The sequence below is a fragment of the Ipomoea nil genome, unplaced genomic scaffold (genome assembly GCF_001879475.1).
Source record: "Ipomoea nil cultivar Tokyo-kokei standard unplaced genomic scaffold, Asagao_1.1 scaffold3401, whole genome shotgun sequence".
Classification (NCBI taxonomy): domain Eukaryota; kingdom Viridiplantae; phylum Streptophyta; class Magnoliopsida; order Solanales; family Convolvulaceae; genus Ipomoea; species Ipomoea nil.
The window spans coordinates 708,750-731,382 of NW_017619829.1; the positions used below are offsets into that span (position 1 = coordinate 708,750).

Here is a 22,633-nt window from a genome sequence, read left to right on the forward strand (position 1 = left end):
TCATCCCCTATCTTGTCCCACATGTGTTGGTAGAAACCTGCTTGAAAACCATCTGGGCCCGGTGCCTTGAACGGTTTCATGTCTTTGAGGGCAGCATGGACTTCTTCTTTCGAGACCACTCTATTGAAAACAGCCCAGTCTATTGGCCTTAGGCGGGGGAAATTAGCAAAAAAAAATTACTTCCGAGGCCCCATGTGCGTCGTTGGTGAAGAGATTCATGTAAAAATTTCTAACATGGCTTTTCAACTCTGTGTCTTGAGTAATCCAGACCCCATTGTTGTCAAGAAGTGCCTGAACAGGAGCCCAGGCTTTACGGATTGCCGTTGCAGCATGATAGTAAGCCGTGTTTCTATCGCCCGAGCATATCCACTCCTCCCTAGATTTCTGAAACCATATAAGTTCTTGCTAGAGAGCGATTTCCAATTCCTCTCTGAGTTTGAGGTCAAGTTTGAAAAGGCCTTTGTGAAATTTCGTTGCTAAGCATTTCTGAATACCGTTAATACGGGACGCAAGAATTTTCTTGCGTTTAAAAACATTACCAAAAATCTCTTTATTCCAGGATGAGAGCGTAGCAACCAAAGTCTCCGTGTTTTCTGTCATTGTCTTTCCTGGGTCCCAGGTGTTCGACACCACATTATGAATGTCTGTATGTGTCAGCCAAGCTGCCTGGAAGACGAAAGGAGCCTCTTTCCGCCGGCTATTTTTCCCAGCGAGTCGAACGAGGAGGGGTGCATGATCGGAGGAAAAGCGGTTGAGATGGGTCACTGATGCCTCAGGAAAACGCACTCTCCATTCTGTGCTGCACAAAGCCCGATCCAAACGCGCGCCTTTTAGGATATCACTGTTTCCATCTTTCACCCAGGTCAACTTTGGCCCCGAGAACCCCATATCAACCAGGCCCTCTTCAAGGATCCAGTTTTCAAAGTCCGAGCTCCTGCAAGAAGAAAAAGAAGAATAGTTACTCGTTTCACTCTTAGATAAAACTGAATTGAAGTCCCCGACTGCAATCCAGGGCCCGACAATCCCACGGATTGAACTTCTTAGGTCCTGCCACAGGCACTGTCATAAATGATGTGTGGGGCTGCCATATACCGCCGCAAGCCACCACGATGGCTGGTTGTTCTCCTCCACCTGTACCAAAATAAATTGGGGATGAGTGTACGTGACTGTGACCCGCAGCGGGTTCTCCCAGAAAAGCCAAATACCGCCACTGAAACCAACTGCCTCCACTCTAATCCATTCCGAGTACCCAAGCTTCTTGCAAATAGAGTTTGCATGGTCACCGGAGACCTTAGGTTCAAAAAGACCAAGAATCTTTGGCTTATGTGATTTTATAAGAAACTTGAGGGCGCGCAGGAACGGCTTACCACCTGCACCCTGACAGTTCCAGAACATGCAGTTCATGGATAAACAAAGAGGGAAAAATTAAGAGAGCAGAGAGCTCAAAAGGTTCACAAACAAAAAAGACAAAGAGGAAGACAAAAAAACGCGGGAGAGCCTATTAGGCTTCCCCGTTACCTCCCCCCATATGATGTTCCTCAATGTTCATCACCGCATCGCACTCGTCATCGAAGGCCTCCGGTGGATCTCCAAAGTGTTCCCCAGTACCCGCGAAGAGTGTATCACTAGCCCTCCTTGCTCGCCCCGGACAACCACGTGCTCCGTCTGTTCTGCTGCGCATCGTGGTCCCTCCTCGGCCATCCTCCTTGTTCCGGCCCCACTAGGTGTCACATTTGGTCTAGGCTCACGTACTAGCACGGGGTCATTCACAATTTGTTTTTCACGCACTATAACATTTGGCCTGCGATTAATAGCATCCCCCTGTGCATGCGTGTTTGTCGATCGTGGCGTGACTGCCCGTACCGCATCATCCCCACGCATCTCGCGATCCTCAGCCACCCTTTCAATGTTCTCCGTAACCTCTTCACCGAACGCCACCTCTTCCTCCTCCATAGTCAGAGGCGCAAACCGGGATGCGGTCGACATCCTTCCCCGCCCGCCTACATTTCCGCCACCTCGGCTACTGCCTCCTCACGAGATTCTGGACGGGCCTGCTGCCGATGATCTGCCTCGGCGCTGAGGTGCGATCATCCAGGATCCAGAAGGGATCTTTGGATCATCAGCCTCCTTCAAGCCTGCCTGACTCCCAGTCGGAATATCCTGCTCTGGAGCGCCAGTTTCCACATCTACCTCTTTCCCTTTGTCCGAATCAGCGTTTTTCAAAGAGGGGCAACTGTCTTTTGCATGGCCGTAGCGTCCACAGGAGAAACATATCAAGTGGAGCCCTTCGCAGGCCACATGTCTCACTTTGCCTTCATAATTAAACTTTGAAACAATAGGTTTACGCATATCAATCTCTACACATATTCTTGCAAACATACCTCTAGAGCCCATGCTGGTAGCCTGATCCACACGTACTGCACTTCCGATCCTTCTCCCCAGTTTTCGGAGGAAGATGTGGTCATAGTACTCCATGGGGATACAAGGGATTCTTGCCCAGACTATCATCTTCTCCGTCTTGTCATTCATTGGGTCGAAATCGGGCTCCCAAGGTTTCACGATGAGGTAATGATCTAGGATCATCCAAGGCCCTTCAAACAAAGCAAATTCTAAGTCATCAATGGATCCGAATCTTACCAGGAAATATTCGTTCGGTAGTGCGATCAAATCCATGCTGCTTTTTGGTTTCCACATTGATGTAAGCCTCCGGAGCATGTACGCATACCCCACGCGTCTCCCCATCACCTTGATTATCAACGATTTTCTCAACGGCGCTCGGATCTTCTCTACTTCCTCCTTTGTCAGGCAAATGGTTGGACAAAGGGGATCATCATCCTCCTCTGCTTCTAGCGTCGCATGATTTGGACCGTCATCAACAACGTTATCCAATCTGGTTGGATCTCCTGCGCCCACTCCTGTCAAACTCTCCACGTACGATCTTCTCTGGCCATCCGGTAGACGTTGTGTGTTCTGCTGAGATGGCGGTCGTAGCCCCATGCATGGCTCCATTGGCGGGATCACGGCAGTGTCAGCCCTCAGTCCTTCCTCCGGCGTCTCTTGCACCATCACAATCTCCTGGCTCATCAAAGGTGGGTAATCAACGTTCGCCATCTCCCGTTTGGATTTCTTGGTGCTACGCCCCAAGAGATCCAAATCTTCGGATGAGCGAGGTGACGAGAACGTTTCTTGAGATTCCATCTACAAGATTTTAAATTTTGAACATATACTACCTATGAATTGAGTTGATACTAATCAAACAGAGCAAATTTACGTAAAATTACATATTTTAAAAATTAAAATTTCTGCATATAATATTCAATAATTTACACTAATGGATATATTAGATTTGGGCTCATAGTGAACCGATCCGATGGAGCAGAATAAGGCGGGTCCTATGGAACCCAGGACCTCGAGGTTGAGCCCCGTGCTCAGCCTCGGTGTATTATAAGTGTTATAAGTTATACTCTGTATATATATAATTCCGAGTAGTTCGCCAAACTCAAGAGGTTTAAGAACTGAGTGGTGAATAAGCTCGAGAATTAGAAGAATGCTCGCCTTCTGTGGCACCCACTCGTGAGGTTGCGGGACCAAGTGGTGAAGCAGAGCAGATAACCACTCATGCAAGGAACCACTCGCTACGCTTCCTAAAGTTTTTGATGAAGGAGTGATCGCTGGGTCAAATTCAGGCTCAACCTGTGGTGGAAACCGGGAAGCGCCAATTGGTGTGAGCTTAGAGAATCTCTTCTTAGTGAATGTAGGTCAAGATGAGATGCCTCAACAATAACCTAAGCCAATGGAGGACATTTCCAACATGATGCAGTTTCTAAAATCCATGGTTGAAGAACAGAAAGTCATATTTAAGAAGGTGAAGAGGGCAGTCAAGAAGACACATAAAGTGACTACTAAGACAAAATCTGTAGTGCACAAGGAAGCTCGTGACACTAGGAGATTTGTTCTCTCCACGAATCACCAAGACGAATCAGCAAACGATGCTGATCAAGAATTCAAGGATTCGGATGTGGAGTCACTTACCTACACTGAGATGGTATGGCTAAAATGCAAAAGGCACTTGACACTGTTCTTAGTGGTCTTCAATACATATTTCAAGAGCAAGAACAAGTTCAAGTCAACCTACGAGCCATCAAGGATGACATCGAGGAGCTCAAGGAAGATATGAAGATTATTTATAAGAGCCTTGGTGATCTCCACACAAAATTGGGAGACTTCACCCCTGGTGATGAATTGCATGATGCTAAAAAAGGGGGAAGAGACTCTAGCACCTGCTCCCAAGAGACCATCAATACTTGGTGATATTAACCCAAGTAGTTCCAGTAAAGGTGGCAGAAGTTGAGCAAGGAAAACTACCATCACACCAGCCGGTGATGTAGTTCCTTATGTACCCAACAGAGAAGGTAGCGGTAATAGATTCAGATGTGAAAATTTGCCCACCTTTGCTAGGAGCTGGAGCAAGCAGCGCAAGATTGACTACATCTCCTCTCGCAATCTAGCCATTGATCGTTAAAGAAGACTTGATGAAGAGCATGAACGCGAGATGAAGAGGAGAAGGGTTGAAGCCGTTGAAGCTAAGAAGAAAATAAAGGAAAGATTTGACTCATTTCGAGGAGTCACCAAAAGCTCATCTGACTCAGAACTCACTAGCGCCTTTTTGAGCTAATGAGGGGTTGTTCCATATCCTTTGTGGATGGAATGAACACGAGTGAGCAAATCAGATGGTGGCGCTGCAGAGTAGTAAATGGAGACAATATAATGGAGGCCTTCCATAACTACCACAGTTTTCAAAATAAAGGTGAAGTGTGACCACCTTGTGGTAGAAGGTAACATTCAAAACTCCCACAGAAAAATAAATGAGATTTTAGACATTGTAGCAGCCAAAGCCAAGAAAGATCAGCAGGAACAAGGCTATATATGGTTTCACAATGAGTAAATTGTAATGTTTATTTACTTATGCTTTCATGCAAAATTTTGATGTAATTGTAATAATTTTTTGTGATTAATGAAATATTTTGTGTGGGTTGCGTAGTGTTTTAACACCTTTAGTACTAAGAAATTCCTAGAATGATTATTGTTAAACTCAATTATGGGCTGAGTTGTAATGAAAATCAGTTCATGGATAAAAACAGCCTCATAATTTGAGTATAGGTTTTGGCATCATAAAAAAGGAAGAAATTGTTATGAACATTTTGTATTTAGATTTTGATGATACCAAATGATTAGGAATTTTAGACCACAAACCCATTTCATTTTTCTAGACTTAGTGTTATTCTACTCAATCTTCACCTAGTCTGAATAGTAACACGAGAAGTCAAAATTCGAATAAACAATCAATAAGAATGATAATTCGAAAGGTTACATTTCAGTTAGTAATAACCAATACTCGAATAGTTACTTGAATGGTTATTTTCTGAAGAGTTAGAGAAGAAGACTTCGAAGAGTTGAAGATTTGAAGACTGAAGACTTAAAGATTCGAAGAGTAGAAGACTACAAGACCGAAAGGTTGCAAAGGCCGAATGGTTGAAGGGCCTACCTTTCGAAGTATAAGAAGAGCAAATGGTAAGGACACCCATTCATAACTGAAAGGTTGCAATGGTCAATATACGGAAGGACCTACCTTTCGAGGAGTAAGAAGGGTCGAATGGTAAAGTCAACCGTTTGTATCCGAGAGGTTTAGGGTTTGAAACATTAACCTAGTTAACCCTTCGAAACGAACTGCTCGACGCATTCTTTGAGCCAACATTTCGGTACCTTAAAACTGAGCGAATGTGTCCGAGGAGTAAAGAGTCCTAGGAACACATCTCAATGAAGATTTCTCCTTAAAAAGCCATTGACTTTTTGCATAACAAAAAGATATGTTAAGTTCAGCGCAAATTAAGTCTCCAACTGCTGTAAAATCTGACACGCTCACCTACCCTTTGGATTACTTACCGGTCTCTACCCACTGGTTAATATCTGTTTGAAATTGGTTTCCCTCCAACAGACACTTTTTTAACATGCCTATAAATACCCTCTTCTGAAATTGAAGAAGGTGTCGGTCTACTGAAAATTACTAAGTGTTAACAAAAAAACGCAAGCGAATCACATCTAGTGACTAGTGAACAAGAGAAAGACAAAAAACTTCAAAGCTCACATCTAGATTTTAAGAGACTTGTGCTGCATATTCATGAAGATCTAGTCATTTAAAGCCAAGTTCTCAGTTGGAGAAGGAAGAATATTTTCTTCAAAAATTGTAAACTCTACTCGGTAGAAGTAGAAAGAGGCGGAGTAGACTGTGTTATTTGGAAAACTTGGTGGAGTTCAAGGCTTGGACGTCCATGATTGTACTAAGGGGATAGTGCAAACCCTCCTTAGAAGTTCCAAGCAGAAGAGTGGAGTATGCTGTGTTAGCCACCACTATAAATTGCTCTCTCAGGGCCGGCCCAGAGGGGCGGACAGGATGGGCACCCGCCCTGGTCCCAACGCTGGGAGGGGCCCCTAACTTCGGTTTTTTTTTTTTTTTAAATAAAAATTTGATGAATTTAAAACAAATGTTTGCATATACAAATATTTAAATCCATGACTTCAAAATTATTTTTTTTTTTGAAAGAATAAGATTAATTCATTGAATCACGAGCAAGAATGTTTACAAGAAAAGATGGGGGAGTATCAAACCACTCCCCGCAACCTGACTCAGAAAAGGCCTCCCTAGCAACAGAATGGGCGGCACAGTTCGCAGATCGCCTAGCATAACAGAATTTAACATCATCAATATCCAATGCTAAATTCCTAACATCATCAACTAAGAACCCGAAAGCAGAATTAAAAGAAGGTGAGCGAATTGCATTATAAACAACTTCGCAATCCGTTTCAACATCCACAGCACCCATACCTGTATTCTTCAACCAGCTCAGAGTCTCCCGGATACTCAAAATTTCAGCTTCTTTGACCATATATACCCCGGGCACTAACATGTTCTTCGCAGCGAGAAAATTCCCAAAGTCATCCCGCAAAACCCAACCAAAGCTCATCAATCTACTACCCTCCATCAGGGAGGCATCCGCATTTAACTTCAAAATTATTTATTAATTATATATTTATCTAAATTAATAGATATATATTAGTGAATGTTGAATTAATTTATGATTATACTTCATATAGGGTCTCAAAGTTTGAATGGGCACTCCGCACTAGTGCAATGCTATTATACAATGTTTTTTAAATAAAACAAAAAATTATATATTTACAAAAATTCAAAACTATCATTTTGTTGTTTTCAATGAACCCATACAATCTTTTATAAGAGTTTTTATACCATAAACCAGGGTCCACCTTGGATCCTAGTCCTAAACGACGTATAAATTATGCATTTTTAGTATTAGAATTGTAAACTTTTATAATATAAATTGTGTTTCTAAGTCAAAACACATAACAACTGTAGAAGGACATTTGTGAATAAAATACAGGGTTATCAAATCCTAATATGTTAATATTGTGTGACTGCAGTATTTGAAAAAAATTTGTTAATACAAAATAAGATAATCAATTACATATACATTAAAATTGTGTATCCGTACTTCGTAGTATACAAATTGTGAATATTTGGACTCTGGTCCACCTTGCAAGATAGATCCGAGTCTACAAAATAATTTACGATCTTTTAACTTCATATATTAAGGGCCCTTATTTTTGTTTCGCCCCGGGCCTATAAAATAATAGGACCGGCCTTGCGCTCTCTCTCTCTCTTTTACTTATCGTTTTCATTCGCATCACTGATAACTCTGGAACCTAACATTTTCAAGAATAGATACGTGTAAGAAATTAAAAAGGGTTAAAATATTATTTCCATTGTGCATTCTCAATAAGTCGTTAAAGTTACCTCTTGGGTACTTTGACGAAACGTTAAAACTTTTCAATATCCTACTAGTCTATTCACCGCCCACCCTCCTCTAGACTTCTGCAAATACCTACCAGGACCAACAAAGATTTATAACTTCAAAATACATCCAATTGAGTTCTAATTTACATTATTTTACAATCAATTTCTTCAAATCACCTTAATGATACAAAGAAATCAAATGAATATATACTTAGCTTCCAATTAACACAAAATTAAATCATATGAATTTGATGTTAAATCTGTACATAAAATTAGTAAGGATTTACACTAATGAGAAATCCACCATGGTCCCTGCTGTCATATTGATCCATCCATTTCAATGAAAATAATCAGTAGTTTATATATCACTAATTAAATCACAGTACAATCTACATAAATAATCAATAATCAAATAAATAGTAACTACCCGATAATTTTATTAAGTTAAAATTAAAGTACACAAAACATAGTAACAGCCAAATACCAAGACACTCATAGCTATGTACATATTCCATACCATTAATATCCACTATCTGATACAATACACCACATACATAAACATAAACATAAAATTTGAAAAATAAAAACACAAACTATAAACTAATCAAACACTTATCCAAATCTTATACACTTCACTTGTCGACTTTGATGATTGGATCAGACTAAGCAATTGCAATCCAACCTGCACTCTTGTTAAAAAAAAAAAAAAAATCTATTTATTAGAGCGCCTAACACTGTAAATATAATGATTTATATATCCATAAGTTTAAAAAATATATTTAACCTAAAAAATAATATCAGTCCCGATTCTTTTTTAATTTGTATAGCATGTACTTGGTGATTAAGAATGCATTGGATGTCAAACATCATCATTATGCCAACTACATGTGGTTCAAGATATTGAAACATAATAACTTTTTAAAATTTTGTATTTGATCTTTGTAAATAAGAACATAAACATAGACATTAGAAGAGATAAATATAAATAATTAAATAATTAAATGATTATATATATATATATATATATATATGTGTGTGTGTGTGTGTGTGTGTGTGTGTGTGTGTGTGTGTACCTTCAGAGTAGTAAAGCCTTAGGAAAATTGAGGTTGTATCCAATAAAAGGAGGGTAACATTTGTGCGAGACCATCTCACGGATCCTTATCCATGAGACGGGCCGGGTCGAGTCAATATGAATATTTAATACTTATACTGACATGTAAAATGTAATACTAATTAAAAATAATGTGTTTTTGATACTTATAAGGAAAAATGTAATATTTTTTTATATGAAAAATGTAATACATTTACATTTTGAAGGTTACGAGTTCGAGCCTCAGTGGAGGCGTTATTGGTTCTTTGTGTTTCAGTAGGTTGAGAAAGTATATGAACAGATACTACAATGTAATAGGGCCAATAACATTCAAAAAAAAATATATTACATTTTTCCTTATAAGTAATTACTTGAGCCATGCTGAAATTATTGCATAAAATCTTACTTGAGCCATGCTGAAGACATAATTTGAAGCGTTTGCATCTTTAACTTCTTGCTAACCATGTGGTTTAAAATGTGGTTGTAAGTGCATCTTCAGATTTTCATCATCCCATTGCAGTTTATTCCACCAATTTTGTTCTCCGCTTATTGACTGAATATTGTCTGCACTTTGGACACTAAGAGGCAACTTCAGCAACATACTGCATTCCCTCACTCTAAGCTCCTTTAGACTTTTCCATGATTCATCTGTTTTGCATATTTCTTCTAGTGCTGGAAGTCCGTACAATTCTAAGGATTCCAACATTGGCACAAAGTTGTTTGTGGATGTGTTTTTGAACACTTGTGACAAGTTCCTACACTTGTGTATCATGATTGAATCCAGATTTGCAAGTTCGTGAAGAGTTCCATCCATTGTGAATAGATTTTCCAATTGATAACACTCCTGAACGAGTATGGATCTAAGCTTGGTGAAACGCAGTCCAAGAAAATTGCTGCAATCTGAAATGCTTTCTAATTCGGTCAACCCAAAAAAGTGAAGTTCCTCTAAGTTAGGAAGCAAGTCACATTCCGTAACACAGAGATGCAACAGCTACCTATTATTAAGCGCTTCAAGTTAAGAAATGGACCAAGGGTAATGCTGCTCCTAACCATGTTGTCAAGCATGAGATCAACTCCCTTACAGTCCCTAATTTCGCAGCAAAATGCATGTACAAACAGCCATCCAATTGATTCATCTCCTGAGAAAAGAAAGCCAGAGAATAACACACGCTTCGTACTGGGTAGATATGGTCCATATGATCTCTTATGATCATGAGTCACATTAACATAGAAGCTGTTAATTCTCCTGAGCCAAGAAACATGTTCAGCAGTGGCATGAGAAATGTCATCCAACTCAATGTGAAAGGAAAGTAATTGATCTAAACATACCAACTTCTCAAATGGTACATCTTCATCATTTACTTTCCTCATTCTCCATTTGATAGCACTGCCCGTCATGCATAGAAACTTTCTCACTAGAAATTGTCCGCAACTTATAAGTGTAAGATAAGTCAAACTGCCGTAGGTTCGTTAGCTTTTCAAAGTCTTCTGGCAATTTAGTGATAGCAGAGCGAGAGCAATTAAGCACTTGCAACATTCCAAGTGTGGCCATGGATGGTAACTCAAACAGTTCACAACAATTTTCTAAAAGGAGAGCTCGAAGTTCACCAAGTTGAAGAAGTGAGTGTGGCAGGAATTTGATTTTGGTGTCACTCAAGTCCAAAATTCTTAACATTTGGAATCCTTGTAAAAATGTGTTTGGTACTTCCAAAAGTGTTTGGTTACCTTGCAAAAATAAAGTGGATGCTTCTGCGCATTGTATGTTGCAGTTTGGGAGAAATTCTATATTGCTCGCCATAAACGACACTCTCTTCACTCCCCCAGAAAAATTGAATAGCTGTTGTGATATTTGCGTCCCGCTAATTCCAGCTTTGATAATAGCTTTACACCCTTCCTCTAAGGATTTTGCTATCCATACCCCAACATCACGAACTACATCATGCATCTTTACATGATTTACACGATGACCTCTTTCCAACAAACAAGAGTCTTTTAAGTAGTCAACAATATGTAGAACTTCATTCTGTTGTTGCTCAAAGTCTTGCTGCTCATCAATTAAACCTTCAGCTACCCAATATTGGACTAGTTTAAAAATATCAATTTCAAAGTCCTCTGGGAACAAGCAGAAAAACAAAAAGCAAGATTTGAATTGCTCACCTTGTAAGGAATCATAGCTCCACTTGAGGGGTTTGTAGACCTTTTCTTCAACACCTCTAATGCGAGACGGATCTGATTTTTGCAAGGCATGTAAAGCGCGCACCCACAAGCCAATCTCTCTCTTTGTCCTCAATGATGCCCCTACCATAATTAGTGCAAGGGGTAATCCATCGCATTCTTTAACAATGGCCTTCGCCATGGGCTTAATTTGGTTATCATCCACCACTTCCTCTTCCACAGTTTCACGAAACAACTTCCATGCTTCTTCAGGAAGCAAGCGACCAACTGGAAAGTCATAGTCAGTCAACATTTGTTGACAAACACTAAACTCTCGGGTGGTTAGTATGATTTTGCTGCTAGTTTGTTCATTTGGTCGAGGAATCCCCACAACATCGAGATCGATTTCTTTCCATATATCATCCAGAATTAGAAGAAATCTTTCGCCTTTAAGTTTGTTGTACAAACAACTGGCCATACTTTCCATGCTCACTTCTCTATTCATCAGATGCAACCGCTCAGCAACTTTTGATTGGACGCTTTCCACTGTTGCGTTTCGAGATACTACAACCCATATTACGATGTTGAAAGTTGGATCTTTGGTGAGCTGATTATTCAAATTCTTGACAAGAGTAGTCTTGCCCACACCTCCCATGCCCCAAACACCAATCCTCTTATACTTTTTACTTTTCAACAGATCCATCATCTTGGCCAAATTTCTTGATGCAGTGGGTTGATCTTCGATTGATGTCACCTCAATATACTGAACTGGCCTTGCCACAGGAATAACACCCACTATCATGTTCTCAAAGGGTTTGCCTTCTTCAATGAGTTGTGTTGCTTTCACAATCTGTTTCGCTATGTTGTTGCTCAATTTGCAGTGCAGTGAACGTGAGCAGCAAGAGGCGGAATCACTTGTAATGCCACTTTCTGCCACAGTTGAACGCAAAAAATTGAAATTTGTTAGATATATTAAATATAATATATTTAATATAATGTATATTAAATATAATATAATATATCTATAATATATATTAAATATAATATAACAATATATTATATTTATATATTGAGAGAGAAGAGAGAGGAAGGAGAATTGAATTCACTTTGAATTGATGATTAAAATGGTAGAATACATAACCTATTTATAGTAATAGCTAATGAAATGAATTTCTAAAATTATGGTCATGTAACACCCCATGACTCCATGTACTACCTCACACTATGCCCATGTAATACCATGCTGCCATCACACACCTAAACTAATGCTAATCATGGCCACATATTACTTTAATTTCTAACAACTAATTACTAGCCACTTGGTTTAACAATTATAATAATAATATTATTATAACATTGCCTCCTTTAAACCAAGTTGAACATATTGGTCATCCCAATATCCTTCTTCAATTTGAGAAATGTCTCTGTCTTCAAGTTGGATATACTGACTTGTATTTCGTTCTGTAAATCCACTTGAGTCCAATTGACTTCTTTTCAAGAGGTAATTCTGTTAATTCACAGGTACCATTCTTTTCAGTGGCACCAACCTCCTCATCCATCGCCTTAAGCCAATGAGTTTCTGTAGCAGCCTCCTCAAAGGATAAAGGATCACAATCTGCAAAAAGAGCAAATTGAACAATATCTTCATCCGACAAATCATTATCTTGACCCAAAACATAATCCTGCAAGCGAGCTGGTAAGTGGCGCTCGCGCTGAGATCGTCGAACTGACGACTCTGGCTGTGAAGGAGACTGGACATTATCTGGAATCGGTTGCTCTTCAACAATATTTTCAACAGCAGGAATAACAACTGAACTTTCATCTTTAGCTAACCAATCCCAGGCACCATATTCATCAAAAGTGACATCACGACTTATAACAACCTTTTTAGTTTCAGGATTGTATAGTTTATAAGCCTTTGAAGCGTCACTATAACCAATGAATATGCACTTCTCACCTTTATCATCCAACTTCTTTCTCAATGGATTCGGCACGTGGGCATATGCCAAACATCCAAAAACCTTGAGATATTTGATAGAGGGTTTTCTCCCACTCCAAGCTTCTTCGGGCGTCTTATCACGAACACTCTTAGTTGGACACCTATTCAACACATAGACAGCACAAGCAACAGCTTCTGCCCAAAAAGGCTTAGGCAGATCCTTAGATTTCAACATGCACCTCACCATATCCATGATTGACCTATTCTTCCTCTCAGCCACTCCGTTTTGTTGTGGAGTGTATCTAGCTGTCATTTGGTGCTGAATACCCTTTTCTTTCAGAAAATTATCACAAGCAATATATTCTGTACCTCTATCAGTTCTCAAGATTTTAACTTCATAACCACTTTGCTTTTCAACAAAAGCCTTAAATTGTTTGAAAACATCACATGCTTCAGACTTTTGCTTCAGAAAGTAAACCCATGTTTTCCTACTGAAATCATCAATGAAAGTAATAAAGTACTTACAACCTCCATATGAGGGAACCTCCAACGAACACAGGTCTGAGTGAATAATCTCCAACTGTTTTGTGGCTCTCCTTGACTTGCCCACGGGAAAGGGATCTCTATGCTTCTTCCCAATCACACAAATCTCACAGATACGATTAGGGACATTCACAACAGGTAAATCAGAAACAAGTTCCTTTCTCGCAAGATAGTTTAACCCAGAAAAATGAAAATGCCCAAACCGCATATGCCATAACCAATTATCATCACAAACTTCAGAATTAAAGCAAGCAAGGAGAGTATGCTTAATTTTCAAAGGAAATAGTCGATTTTGGGACATATTTACCTTTGCAATCAAAACTCCTTTAGCATCTGCAATGGTACAACACCCCTGAGCAATATGTATCTTATATCCTTTTTCTGACAACTGACCCATACTCAACAAATTTTGGTGTAGTTCAGGAACATAGAACACATCGGATATAAAATTGTGAGTACCATCCTTCAACTGAATAGAGATTTTACCTTTTCCCAAAATTGGCACCTTTGACTTATTGCCAAACGTTACTTCAGACCGGACTGATTCATCTAGTTCGGAAAACAATTCTTTCTTCCCACACATATGGTTACTACACCCAGTATCCAAGAACCATATGTTCTTATCTGCAGAAAAACTATCGCTGGCCAAAAGTAAAGTTTCAGAACTCTCACCAGACTTTTCAGCAGTATTTTCAGCAATGTTTGCTTGATTTCCACGATTGTTGTCCTCATTATACCAACAATCTGCAATCTTGTGCCCATACTTGCCACAATTGTAGCAATGAAATGGAAATTTACCTTGTTTGGTATTACCTCCACCTCTTCCTTGGTTGGAGTTACCACGTCCTCCTCCTTGGTTGAAGTTACCACGACCTCTTCCACTAGAACCTCCTCTTCCTCTTCCACGACCTCTACCAGATCCTCCACCTCTTTGATTAATGTCAGTCACATTAAGGGTGACTTGACTCTTCAAAGCTTCTTCTGCTAGTGGTTCCGATTTTGACGCAATCCTGTCAATATGACTTTCTACCATACCTTTCAGCTCTGCAATTGATAAGAGCTCGGTGTTGTGTGACTCTGTTATTGAAGCCACCACATGGTCATACTTCATCGGCATAGTTCGAAGAACTTTTTCAACCACTGCACCATCTTCAATTGTATCTCCGTATAACCTCATCTTATTCACCATATCAATAAGACGAGTGAAATACGCGTCTACTGTTTCTGTAGAGGTCATCTCACAATTATCGTACAACCTTCTCAACGACTGCAACTTAGACTTCTGCGCCCGATCAACTCCTTTGTGTGACACCTTTAAGATGTCCCAAGCTTGTTTTGCTGTTTGAGCACGAGCTAATTGCCCAAAAATGGAATAATGAACACCTTGGTGAATCTGACCCAAGGCCAATTTATCTCGCCGTATAGCGCCTGCATCAGCTCCTTCGGGTAGACCGGGATCAACAAAGCTCCAAAGATTTTGAGCTTGCAAATGTGTGGACATCATAATTTGCCAATAATTGTAATCGAGGTTCCCGTCCAATTTGGGACCCGACCATACAATATTGAAATTTGTGGCCATAATTCACTATGAAAAATACCTCGGGGTTGAAAGGTTGACTGGCTCTGATACCAAATGTTAGATATATTAAATATAATATATTTAATATAATGTATATTAAATATAATATAATATATCTATAATATATATTAAATATAATATAACAATATATTATATTTATATATTGAGAGAGAAGAGAGAGGAAGGAGAATTGAATTCACTTTGAATTGATGATTAAAATGGTAGAATACATAACCTATTTATAGTAATAGCTAATGAAATGAATTTCTAAAATTATGGTCATGTAACACCCCATGACTCCATGTACTACCTCACACTATGCCCATGTAATACCATGCTGCCATCACACACCTAAACTAATGCTAATCATGGCCACATATTACTTTAATTTCTAACAACTAATTACTAGCCACTTGGTTTAACAATTATAATAATAATATTATTATAACAAAATTTTTCTCCAATTCTTCAACTTTGCTTAACCAATCTTGAACTTGAGTTGTGGGCAACAGATGCTGCAGCTGCTCATCATCTAGCCCACTTCTCAAGCGAGACTTGAAAGCCAATACAAGTGTTATGTCTCTCTCAAGATGATTGTAATTTGAATGGATCTTAAAACGATTCTTCATTGCAGCATAGATGTATCCAAATAGAAATTTAAAAGGTTCTATTAGAGCTGAACCAATGATCGCCGCCACAGCTTCCATGGCAATGTATTGAGTACACAGGAATGAAGAAATTCAAGATTTTGTGAACAAAATTTAAGAGGTTTTCTTTCTTTCTTTGTTTCTTTTTAACTAATACTAATAAGAATGGGTGCCCGGGAAAGAACTAAGCATTTACGTGTCCAGATTAATGAATCAAATGTATTTTTTTTTTAAAAAAGCGGTGGAATTTTTATAAATAACTCGAACTTTGTTGCAACTAAAATGAGTTAAAAAGTGCAAATAACTGGTGCAAGTTTGCAAAAAAAATCATTTAAGAGTGCAACCATTTTCACTAAATAGTGCAAGTAATTTACCTTGTTAAAATTGGTACACCTAATGATAACATCTTTCACATTTGTGCACTTAATGATAACATTTGGTGCAATTAATGATAACATTAGGTGCTCTTAATATTGATGCTCAATATACATTGTTTGTTGCACTTTTAATATATATTTACTTACATTTTTAATAAATTTTATTTGCACTTAGGTGAACTATATTAAACTATTACTTGCACTTTTAACACGATTTATTTGTACTGCAATGTTCAATTATTTATGAAAATGTAACCGTGTTTTTTTTTTTTTTAAATTAGTGTTTCTGATCTGTTAGATCTTGACACGTGGACGGATGCGAGTTGTTCTTAGTTCTTTCCTGGACAACCCGTCTAAGTTATTACGTTAGACCTTGAGTTCAACGTAGATGAGTACTTCATTTTGTGATTTGCAAGCATCAAAAGTTTAATTAAAATTGTATCCAAAGAAAGGTGATGCTTGGTTTGCATTGATATAGGGATGAGTTTTTAGTTTTAACCAATCTTTTGAAAAAATGCATGATGCACTGGACTTTGTTCTTGTTTTTTACGTCTTATTTTAATATGCGTCCACTTTAAGAATTAATTTCTCATTCACTATAGTCGTCTATTTTGAACGTATAATATATCAATTTTTTCATCTCACTAGGAATAACACGAATCAACTTCAACCCAATTCAATTTAAATATAAATCCCACATATATTTATATCACGAAATTAAATATTAACTTAAAATTGTCATTTTACCTAAAAACTCCCAACATTTGAATCTCTGATCTAGTGGTTGACCTGATGTCATCCACATTTGTCCATTATGCTTGCATTTTCCATTTTCCTACGTGTATACAGCTGTGAGATAATTAAATTTAAAGTAGATGTATAGGAGCAAGAATATTAATTAATGTATAGATATATGATTCAATCCTTTTCATGGTTGCTTCCTCATCACCCTCGGCGGTAACGACTTTGTTAGCAACTACTTCGTGGTGTCCGTCAGCGCCCGATGAATTCAATTCTCCATCCCTAATTTCTCCTGGAATCTAATCTCCGAATATTGCAAGATCTTGATTGTAATATAATATATATATTTTTAATAATTTTTCTAGTTAATTTGAAAAAACTTAAGTGATAAGCGTAAATATACCAATTTGATTTGCCAAAGACCTTGTGGTCAAGCGGCATAAAGTGATTCTCCTAAGTGGGAGATTATGGGCTGGGCAAATCGGTTCGGGTGAACCGAACCGAGCCGGTTCGGTTCGGTTCGGTTTTTACCCGAAAGACCGATCGGTCCTAGTTTAGGTGAAACCGATCGGTTCGGTTTGGTTCGGTTAAAAACCGAACCGAACCACTAACCCGATCGGTTTTTTTTTTTTTTTTTGGGAAAAGGGTCAAATAGACCCTCAAACTATTGCTCAAAAGTCAATTAGGCCCTCCAACTTTTTTAAGAGGCAATTACACCCCTGAACAATGTATTTTGATGCAATGAAACCCAAATACAGGTAAATGACCTGCTATCCCAGGTCATTACAAATCCGGCGACATTCCGACATATTTTCAGGCAAAAAAGTGACCGGCGATGGTCGCCGGTCACGAAGCCCTCCCGGAGAAGGCCACCCGCCGGAGAAGGCCACCACAGTGGTGGCCTTCTCGCCGGAGAAGGCACCCAAATCTGGGTGCCTTCTCCGGCGACAAGGCCACCACACTGGTGGCCTTCTCCGGTCGAGAAGGCCAGCAGTGGTAGCCTTCTCCACCGGAGAAGGCAACCCAAATCTGGGTGCCTTCTCCGGCGAGAAGGCCACCAGTGTGGTGGCCTTCTCGCCGGAGAAGGCAACCCAAATCTGGGTTGCCTTCTCCGGTTGAGAAGGCCACCACAGTGGTGGCCTTCTCAACCGGAGAAGGCAACCCAGATTTGGGTTGCCTTCTCCGGGAGGGGTCTCCGTGACCGGCGACTGGTCGCCGGTCACTTTTTTTGCCTGAAAATATGCCGGAATGTCGCCGGATTTGTAATGACCTGGGATAGCAGGTCATTTACCTGCATTTGGGCTTCATTGCATCAAAATACATTGTTCAGGGGTGTAATTGCCTCTTAACAAAGTTGGAGGGAGGAATAGTTTGAGGGTCTATTTGACCCTTTTCCCTTTTTTTTTTTTTTTTTTTTTATATTAATAGATATATATTATATTAAATGTTTAAGGTGAAGTTTGAACCCTTATTCATTTGATTATAAACTAAGAGCTTTACCCACTAAGCTATACCCACATTCATGTCTATATTCACATTTGTATGCTAATAAGGGTATACATTTTTCATTAAATATTGCACACTTCAAATATAATGAATAAAATTATCCGTACTACATTCTTGTTAGACTAAAATATCATTATACCGTTATTACACCATTGCTATTTAATTCTAAAGTTTCATAATTCTATCATTATTATCACACACACACACACACACACACACACACACACACATACATACATATATATATATATATATATATATATATATATATATATATATATATATATATATATATATATATATATAATTAACTATGATACCTGTTTCCTATTCTTTAATTATCATTTTATTAAAATCATTATATAATTACTTTAATTGTTGATTATATTTTAATTAAATTTCTATGTATATAAATATTATAACAATTAATAATTTTAACTCCTCAAGTCCTCAAATCTCAACTCCAAGTTGTAAGTCCAAACATTTGGTGTTTTAGTAATTTTTATTTTTCAAATATTAACTATAGATGAATGATTTTTCATTTTGTCATCAACAAAATACTTCAAGTGGCACTTCAAGTGAGCCAACTGAACAACCGGTCAGGCAAAAAAAGAAACGTTCAAATAGTAGACTTTCACCTAAACCGAACCGAATACCGAATACCGAACCGAAACCGAACCGAACCGAACTTTTCAAACCGAAACCGAAACCGAACTCTATTTTAAACCGAATGGTTTAATTTTTTTAAAACCGAAAAACCGAAACCGAAACCGAAACCGAAAAAAACCGAACCGAAACCCGAAGTGCCCAGCCCTTTTATGGGTTTGAGCCTTCGTGGAAGCGATATTGACTCGTTGAGCTTGAGTGATTCTCCTAAGTGGGAGGTCATGACTCATGGGTTTGGTTAATAGTATTCAAAAAAATACAAATTTGATTTCTTCTTAGCTTCTTACCAAAGTCTTCGATTGTAGGTATAAGAAGAGATTATAATTTGAAATTTTTATTTTACCACTCTATTATTAAATTATTTTTTATTAGCTACGGACGGAATACTAATACCGGGGACCAAACTCGTCGCTTCGCTCATAACCGAGATACTAAACTCGGATACGATCAAAACTTAAGGATTGAGTCGGAACTTGGTTATAACTCAGGGATGTAATTTTTTCTTAAATTTAATACTGCATATTAGCAAGTGTATAGATATATTTAAATTCTTTTCTTGCTTGAGATAACTAATTAAGAAATCAACTAGCATACATTTCCTAGCTCTTTCGTGCAAAATTTTGATGTAATTGTAATAATTTTTTGTGATTAATGAAATATTTTGTGTGGGTTGCGTAGTGTTTTAACACCGTCAGTACTTATTAGAAATTCTTAGAATGATTATTGTTAAACTCAATTATGGGCTGAGTTGTAATGAAAATCAGTTCATGGATAAAAACAGTCTTATAATTTGGGTATAGGTTTTGACATATCAAAAAGGGAGAAATTGTTAGGAACATTTTGTATTTAGATTTTGATGATACTAAATGATTAGAAATTTTAGACCACAAACCCATTTTATTTTTCTAGACTTAGAGTTATTTTACTCAATCATCACCTAGTCCGAATAGTAACACGAGAAGTCAAAATTTGAATAATCAATCAATTCGAATGATAATTCGAAAGGTTACATTTTAGTTAGTCATAACCAATACTCGAAAATAAGAAGACTTCGAAGAGTTAAAGATCTGAAGACTGAAGACTTAAAGATTTGAATAGTAAAAGACTACAAGACCGAAAGGTTGTAAAGGCCGAATGGTGGAAGGGCCTACCTTTCGAAGTATAAGAATAACGAATGGTAAGGACACCCATTCGTAACCGAAAAGTTGCAAAGGTCAATATACGGAAGGACCTACCTTTCGAGGAGTAAGAAGGGACGAATGATAAAGTCAACCATTTGTATTCGAGAGGTTTTAGGATTTGAAACGTTACCCTAGTAAGTAAAAACTAAAAACATAAAAATAGACATTAGTTTATATACATATACACACTTCAGACTTCAGAGTAGTACATAGATTTGCTTTTTTTTTTTCTTTTTTTTTTCTTTTTTTGCCGTTTTAATACAACATCAATTAAAGCCATAAGGAAAATGAGATTGTATCCAATAAAAGGAGGGGCACTTTTTGTGAGACCATCTTAGAGATCCTTACCCATGGACGTGTCTCATGTCTGGTCAATATAAAAATTTAATATTAATTAGAAATAATGTGTTTTGATACTTATAAGAAAAAAAAAAATGTAATACTTTACATTTTTCATTAAAAATATTACATTTTCTCTTATCAGTAATTTACTTGAGTGGGATTTGAGCCCTAGTGGAGGCATTATTGACTCTTTCTCACAAGTAACAGTGTCAGTAGTACTAAAAAAAAAAAAAAAAAAAAAAAATTAACTGAGGCATGCAGAAGTTATTGCATAAAATCTTACTTGAGCCATGCTGAAGACATAATTTGAAGCATTTGCATCTTTAACTTCTTGCTAATCACGTGGTTTAAAAAATGGCTGTAAGTTCATCTTGATATTTTCATTATCCCATTGCAGTTGATTCCACCAATTTTGTTCTCCAATTATTGATGGAATATTCTCTGCACTTTAGACACTAAGAGGCAACTTCAGCAACATACTGCATTCCCTCACGCTAAGCTGCTTTAGACTTTTCCATGATTCATCTGCTTTACATATTTCTTCTAGTGCAGGAAGTACCTCCAACTTTAAGAATTCCAACATTGGCACAAAGTTGTTTGTGGATGTGTTTTTAATTTGAACACTTCTGACAACTTCTTACATCTGCCTATCGCCATTGTGAATAGATTTTGCAATTGATAACAATCATAAACGACTATGAATCTAAGCTTTGTGAAACGCAGTCCAACAAAATTGCTGCAATCTGAAATGCTTTCTAATTTGGTCAAGTTATGAAAATAAAGTTGGTCTAAGTTAGGAAGCAAGTCACATTCCGTAACACACCCTTGAGACGACCGCTTGACAGAGATGCAACAGCCATCTATTACTAAGCGCTTCAAGTTAAGAAATGGACCAAGGGTAACGCTGCTCCTAACCATGTTGTCAAGCAGGAGATCAACTCCCTTACAGCCCCTAATTTCGCAGTTAAATGCATGTACTAACAGCCATCCAATTGATTCATCTCCTGAGAAAAGAAAGCCAGAGAAGAGCACACGCTTCGTATTGGGTATATATGGTATATATACTCTCGAATTAGGATCTTGAGTCACAATAACAGAGAAGCTGTTAATTCTCCTGAGACAAGAAACATGTTCATCAGTGACATGAGAAATGTCTGCCAAGTCAATGTGAAAGGAATGTAATTGATCTAAATATACCAACTTCTCCAATGTTACATTCTCCATTTGGTAGCACTGCCCATCATGTTTAGAAACTCCAAACTACATAAGTTAGAAACTTTCTCACAAGAAATTTTCCGCAACTTACGAGTGAGAGATAAGTCTAACTGCCGTAGGTTTGTTAGCTTTTCAAAGTCTTCTGGCAATTTAGTGATATAGCAGAGTCAGAGCAATTAAGCACCTGCAACATTCCAAGTGAGGCCAAGGATGGTAACTCAAACAGTTCACGACATTTTTCTAAAAACAGAGCTAGAAGTTCACCAAGTTGAAGAATTGATTGTGGCAGGAATTTGATTTTGGTGTCACTCAAGTCCAAAATTCTTAACATTTGGAATCCTTGTAAAAATGTGTTTGGTACTTCCAAAAGTGTCTGGTTACCTTGCAAAAATAAAGTAGATGCTTCTGCACATTGTATGTTGCAGTTTGGGAGAAATTCTATATTGCTCACCATAAACGACACTCTCTTCACTCTCCCAGAACAATTGAATAGTTGTTGTGATATTTGCATCATGCTAATTCCAGCTTTGATAATAGCTTTACACCCTGAGGATTTTGCTATCCATACCCCAACATCACGAACTACATCATGCATCTTTACATGATTCAATTGTTGACCTCTTTCCAACAAACAAGAGTCTTTTACGTAGTCAACAATACGTAGAACTTCATTCTGTTGTTGCTCAAAGTTTTGCTGCTCATCAATTAAACCTTCAGCTACCCAATATTGAACTAGTTTAAAAGTACCTAATGGAGTTTTGTTCTTCGGGTGGATTTAGGGAT

At 38.1% G+C, this 22,633-nt stretch overlaps 3 protein-coding genes and 1 pseudogene across 3 annotated transcripts in view; all 4 read right to left on the minus strand.

The window, feature by feature from the left end:
- Positions 1–9,926, minus strand: LOC109171272 (disease resistance protein At4g27190-like). The gene is made up of 3 exons (XM_019320339.1): positions 9,423–9,926; positions 8,257–8,259; positions 1–11 (listed from the first exon to the last, which is right to left on the minus strand). The coding sequence occupies exons 1-3, from the start codon at positions 9,772–9,774 to the stop codon at positions 1–3; spliced, it is 366 nt and encodes a 121-aa protein (XP_019175884.1). The 5' UTR covers positions 9,775–9,926.
- LOC109171274 overlaps positions 8,341–22,633 on the minus strand; it is a 14,598-nt pseudogene continuing 305 nt past the window's right edge.
- LOC109171273 (disease resistance protein At4g27190-like) lies at positions 10,315–15,980 on the minus strand. The gene is made up of 3 exons (XM_019320340.1): positions 15,628–15,980; positions 11,118–12,072; positions 10,315–11,021 (listed from the first exon to the last, which is right to left on the minus strand). The coding sequence occupies exons 1-3, from the start codon at positions 15,880–15,882 to the stop codon at positions 10,315–10,317; spliced, it is 1,917 nt and encodes a 638-aa protein (XP_019175885.1). The 5' UTR covers positions 15,883–15,980.
- LOC109171290 (probable disease resistance protein At4g27220) overlaps positions 21,003–22,633 on the minus strand; it is a 10,620-nt gene continuing 8,989 nt past the window's right edge. The window contains exon 2 of the mRNA XM_019320355.1: positions 21,003–21,054. The gene's annotated coding sequence lies outside the window, so the exon portion shown is untranslated. The remainder of the gene's footprint in view (positions 21,055–22,633) is intronic.